The 4,802-nt window shown below is 54.9% G+C and overlaps 1 protein-coding gene across 1 annotated transcript; it reads left to right on the forward strand.

Moving 5' to 3' along the window:
- LOC136017460 (inositol 1,4,5-trisphosphate receptor-interacting protein-like 1) lies at positions 1-3,939 on the forward strand. Its single transcript, XM_065685780.1, is given in 5 exon segments — positions 1-36; positions 328-520; positions 608-719; positions 2,153-2,297; positions 2,299-3,939. Coding segments are annotated over 5 exon segments (2,127 nt in total).
- The last annotated feature ends 863 nt before the right edge of the window (positions 3,940-4,802 follow it).

Raw genomic sequence — 4,802 nt, forward strand, 5'->3', positions numbered from 1 at the left:
ATGCCTGCAGGCAGCCCAGAACGGCCTGGGGCAGCAGTGAGTGCGCACGCAGGGGGGAGGCTGGGCTGGACAAGGGCTGGGGCAGAAACGTGGGCCCTGGGGGGGGGTGCTCGCCCTGCGTCGAAACCCTGGCTGCGAGCGCCTCGGGCAGGGCATGCTGCTGCTGCCTCCGTGCCTGGGCGCAGGCCTTGCTGCCTCCCAGCTGCCTCGTTCCCTCTCCTGCCTGTCCGCAGCTCTCTGCGGCTCCCGTCCGCGCTTCCCCGCGCACCAGCTCCCTTCCTCCTTCCCTCCCTCCCAGCCCCAATGAATTCCTTCTTTCTCCTGCAGGCCAAGGGCCTCGCAAGGCTCTTATCCTGGGTTCTGCAAAGCGTATTCTCGAATGTGGTCTTCATCAGTGATGAGCTGGATGAAGCCACACGTGAGCGTATGCAGCAGCTTTCGAAGATGCTCACGGAGGAGATGGCTCGGATAGCGCAGGAGCTGCATGAAGTCAAGGAGCTGAAGAGAATAGAGCACAACGGTGTGACCTGGAGTGGCCTGCTCTCTGCTGCCTTGTGGAACTGGAAATTTTGGGTGATCGCCGGCTTCCTGCTCCTCCTGATTGCAGGGCTCTGCTGCTGCTTTAGCAAAAGAAGCCCTGAGCTGGATGGCAGCATCAGCGGTGAAGAGGGGGAAGACAGTGAAGAAGAAGATGCCTCTGGCGTGGCAGATTTTGACACGTACATTGCAATGCGCAACGAGTGGTCATTGAACGAACTGTGGCATGCTTCCCTTGGTGCAACGTGTAATCATTGCTTACATTATTTCACTGTGCACCTCTGAGAGAAGACATGCTCTGCACAGTGGAAGACAGCAATTAGATCTCCCTTAGCCTGCCTTCTCGGAGAGATGCAGTGCTTGACAGCTGTGGTGTGGTGCAGTGCATGGCTGTGTCCTGGGTTCAGCAGTAGCAGTTGTTTTTCTTGGTAGCTGGTGCAGTGCTGTGTTTCGACTTTTGGCCTGGGAACAGCACTGATAACACTGATGTTTTTAGTTACTGCTCAAATGTTTTATTCTGGCTAAGGACTTCGTGAGTCTCATGCTCTGCCAAGGACGAGGGGAGGCTGGGAGGAAGCAGAGACAGGACACCTGACCCAAGCTGACCAAAGAAGTATTCCATACCACAGCACGTCATGCCCGGGATGTAACTGGGAGTTACTCAGCAACTTTGACCTACTATTACTCAGTAAATAGTGCCAAGCATAGATTAATCCATATCCTATTCACAGCATTTCATTCACTGTAAGATTTTCTTACAATTGGCAGATTGGCATTTAAAGACTCCTGGCATTTAAAGGTACTCACAGTTGCACGGAAAACCTGACAACAGCCTTCCTTCTTACACAGCCTGATCCTGACAGCCATCCTTCCTTGGCATCTTGGGACTTCCAGGAACTATCCCAGAATAATAATTCCCTCTGTGATAGGAATTCTGTTTCTGTAGCATGACAGTCAGGGGATTCAGGGAAAAGTGAATATAAACAGCAAGATGACAGCACTGCAAGGCAGATACTCAACATAAGGACATGGAGCTGCCTCACAGCTGCTTAATTCCCCCACCTGCCTGTCCCCAGCAATCTGCAGGTCCCCTCCCTGCTCCCCCCGCCACCAGCTCCCTTCCTCCTTCCCTCCCTCGAGACCCACTGAATTCCTTCTTTCTCCAGCACTCTAAAACAGTAAACTACACAGGATTCTCTCTTCATTTTGTCAACCATGTATAAGAGTTGGCCGCTACAAAATAAAGTTCTAAATTAATAAAGCTCTATTTTATTGATAGCTCTTACTATCGATACTGGGTTGAACTGGGGCTCAACCCTCCGGTCCCCCCTGTTCTATTTCTGATCCAGCAAAGCATGGGAGGTGTGTCCCGGCAGAGGTCCCACCACTCCCAAGAGTTGCAGGAACCGGCTGCATTCAGGCAATAATTTTTATTGTGTTACGGAGATCCTGCCTTTCACTCCCGGCCAGATTCTGCTTACTAGCTGGCCCGCGGTTGTGCGGGCGAGACTGCGGTGCGCCCGAGGCGCCTGTAACGGCACAGGGGACGCGTCACAATGGGGGATGGCTAGGAGGGTGCCTGCAGGCAGCACCGGCCCAGAACGGCCTGGGGCAGCAGTGAGTGCGCACGCCGAGGGGAGGCTGGGCTGGACAAGGGCCGGGGCAGAAACGTGGGCCCTGGGGGGGGGTGCTCGCCCTGCGTCGAAACCCTGGCTGCGAGCGCCTCGGGCAGGGCACGCTGCTGCTGCCTCCGTGCCTGGGCGCAGGCCTTGCTGCCTCCCAGCTGCCTCGTTCCCTCTCCTGCCTGTCCGCAGCTCTCTGCGGCTCCCGTCCGCGCTTCCCCGCGCACCAGCTCCCTTCCTCCTTCCCTCCCTCCCAGCCCCACTGAATTCCTTCTTTCTCCTGCAGGCCATGGGCCTCGCAAGGCTCTTATCCTGGGTTCTGCAAAGCATATGCGTGCCCATGGTCGGTGATGAGTTGGATGAAGCCACACGTGAGTGCATGCAGCAGCTTTCGAAGATGCTCACGGAGGAGGTGGCTCGGATAGCGCAGGAGCTGCATGAAGTCAAGGAGCTGAAGAGAATAGAGCACAACGGTGTGACCTGGAGTGGCCTGCTCTCTGCTGCCTTGTGGAACTGGAAGTTTTGGGTGATCGCCGGCTTCCTGCTCCTCCTGATTGCAGGGCTCTGCTGCTACTTTAGCAAAAGAAGCCCTGAGCTGGACGGCAGCATCAGCGATGAAGAGGAGGAAGACAGTGAAGAAGAAGATGCCTCTGGCGTGGCAGATTTTGACACGTACATTGCAATGCGCAACGAGTGGTCATTGAACGAACTGTGGAACCAGAGCGAGTGGGTGGATGCGCTGGTGGAAAACCTTCTCTTTGCTTGCCAAGGGTCCAACTTAGTGTCAGAGGGTTTCTTCCTGGAGCTGGGACCAGCCATGGGAGTGGGCAGCGCCTTTGATTGCTGGAGTCCCCAGGAAGACGAGCCTGTCTACCGTATGCTCGTGTGCCTGAAGCCCTGCCGTGGCTACACCTTCTGCCTGGAGCCAGGCACCGTGGCAAACGAGTCCCGCATCCGTGTGGAGCTGGAGCGCACATGCACCGCTCAGCAGACGGTGGGACCCATGCCGTGCTTCCTTCACAACCGCAAGGAGCAGCTCAGGAAGAAGCAGAAGCCCAGGCTCCTGCATGCCCTCTGCACCGGCTCCTATCTAGATGTGCAGAAAACTGCTTGCTGGTTCCAGGATATGGTGAGGGAAAACAAGGCAATTGCGCGCCTGTTACGTTCACGTTACTACCTTCTGACTGTGCTGCCCTCCAGACGCTCCTGCAAAGTGGCACTTCAACATATCTCTGGGAGAACCACGGTCATTGAGATGAACTTTGTCGTGCAGCTGGGCAACTCAGACATCTTCATGAGCAGCCAGGCGAGAGAGGGTATCTTCAGCCCAAGCACAACGTGGACATTGACCTTCGCCAGGGCAGAGGCAAAGTTCTTGTGGCTGATGTTCGATCAGACCCCAGACGACACCTTGCTCAGCTGCCTGCAACTCTGCACCCGCATGCTGGCGGGCACAAGCTTTTCCAGCTATGCCTTGAAGACGGTGGTGATGCACCTCCTGACCACCACAGCCCTGTCAGGCTGGCGCAGGAGACATTTCCTGCTGCGGCTAGGTGACATCATGAGGTACCTGCGCCGCTGCTTGGAGGAGAAACGCCTCGACCACTTCTTCTTTGGCAATGAGAAGATTCCTGAGGAGATCGTCTTGCCCCCAGCCTTGCAAAGAGCCAAGCCATTCAACCTCTTCCAGCATCTGGCGCAGGATCCGGCTGCCCACGAGCAGGCAATGCGTGAGTTCGTGGAGCTGCAACACCGGCTTACAGCACAGATCTTCTTCTAGGGGCACTGAAAGTGGTCTTCATGCAGAGAGGGCTGAGGCCCTCATTGATTCCTTCGTTATTTCATTAAATGCCCGTTTTCCTTCCCCAGTCCACTGCTATTCCCTCACTTCTGTTTGCAGCAACTGCTATAGGCGTTCGACTAATATACCGTAGTCATAGATCCAGAGCCGACACCAACCTGTCATGCCGAGAAATGTCCCAAGTTCCTTGAGCGTCCTGGGGTTGAGGGGTTTGGCAGATCGTTTTCTTGCGTTCTTGTCCTAATTTCCACTGCTCCCCTGAGACCTCATACCCCCGGTAGGTGACTTCTTGCTTCATTGTTTGTGCCTTTTGCTGAGATACCTTATATCCTTCAAGTCCATGAGAATTTAACAGGCTTACCATCCATTCGCTACATCTGTTTGAAGTTTCGGTGGCTATCAATAGGTCGTCCACTTCAAGCTTAGCAGCTTTATCCAGTTGTTGGTTGTTCTGTTGTTCCTCAGTGGCCCGACTTTTGGGGACTTGGGCATCTTCATGGCGCACCTTCACCACCAGGTTCTGCACCCGAGCAGCGATATCTTGCTGAAGTACCGCAGCCCAGATGGGTTTACCTGTGCTTTGCCGTTTGCTCTGCTTCCAGCGCTGCAACCACCCACCCACACAGGGCATTCGCCACCATCCATGAATCAGTAGAGAGATAAAGTACTGGCCGCTTTTCTCGTTCAGCAGTGTCCAAGGCAAGCGGTATGTCTTTCACCTTGGCAAACTGACTCGATTCACCCTTTCCTTCAGCAGTTTTTGCACCTTGTTGTCGAGGTCTCCATACAGCTGCCTTCCATCTCTGATGCTTTCCCACAATATGGCTGGACCTATCAGTAAA

This window comes from Lathamus discolor, chromosome 6 (assembly GCF_037157495.1).
Source record: "Lathamus discolor isolate bLatDis1 chromosome 6, bLatDis1.hap1, whole genome shotgun sequence".
NCBI lineage: Eukaryota > Metazoa > Chordata > Aves > Psittaciformes > Psittacidae > Lathamus > Lathamus discolor.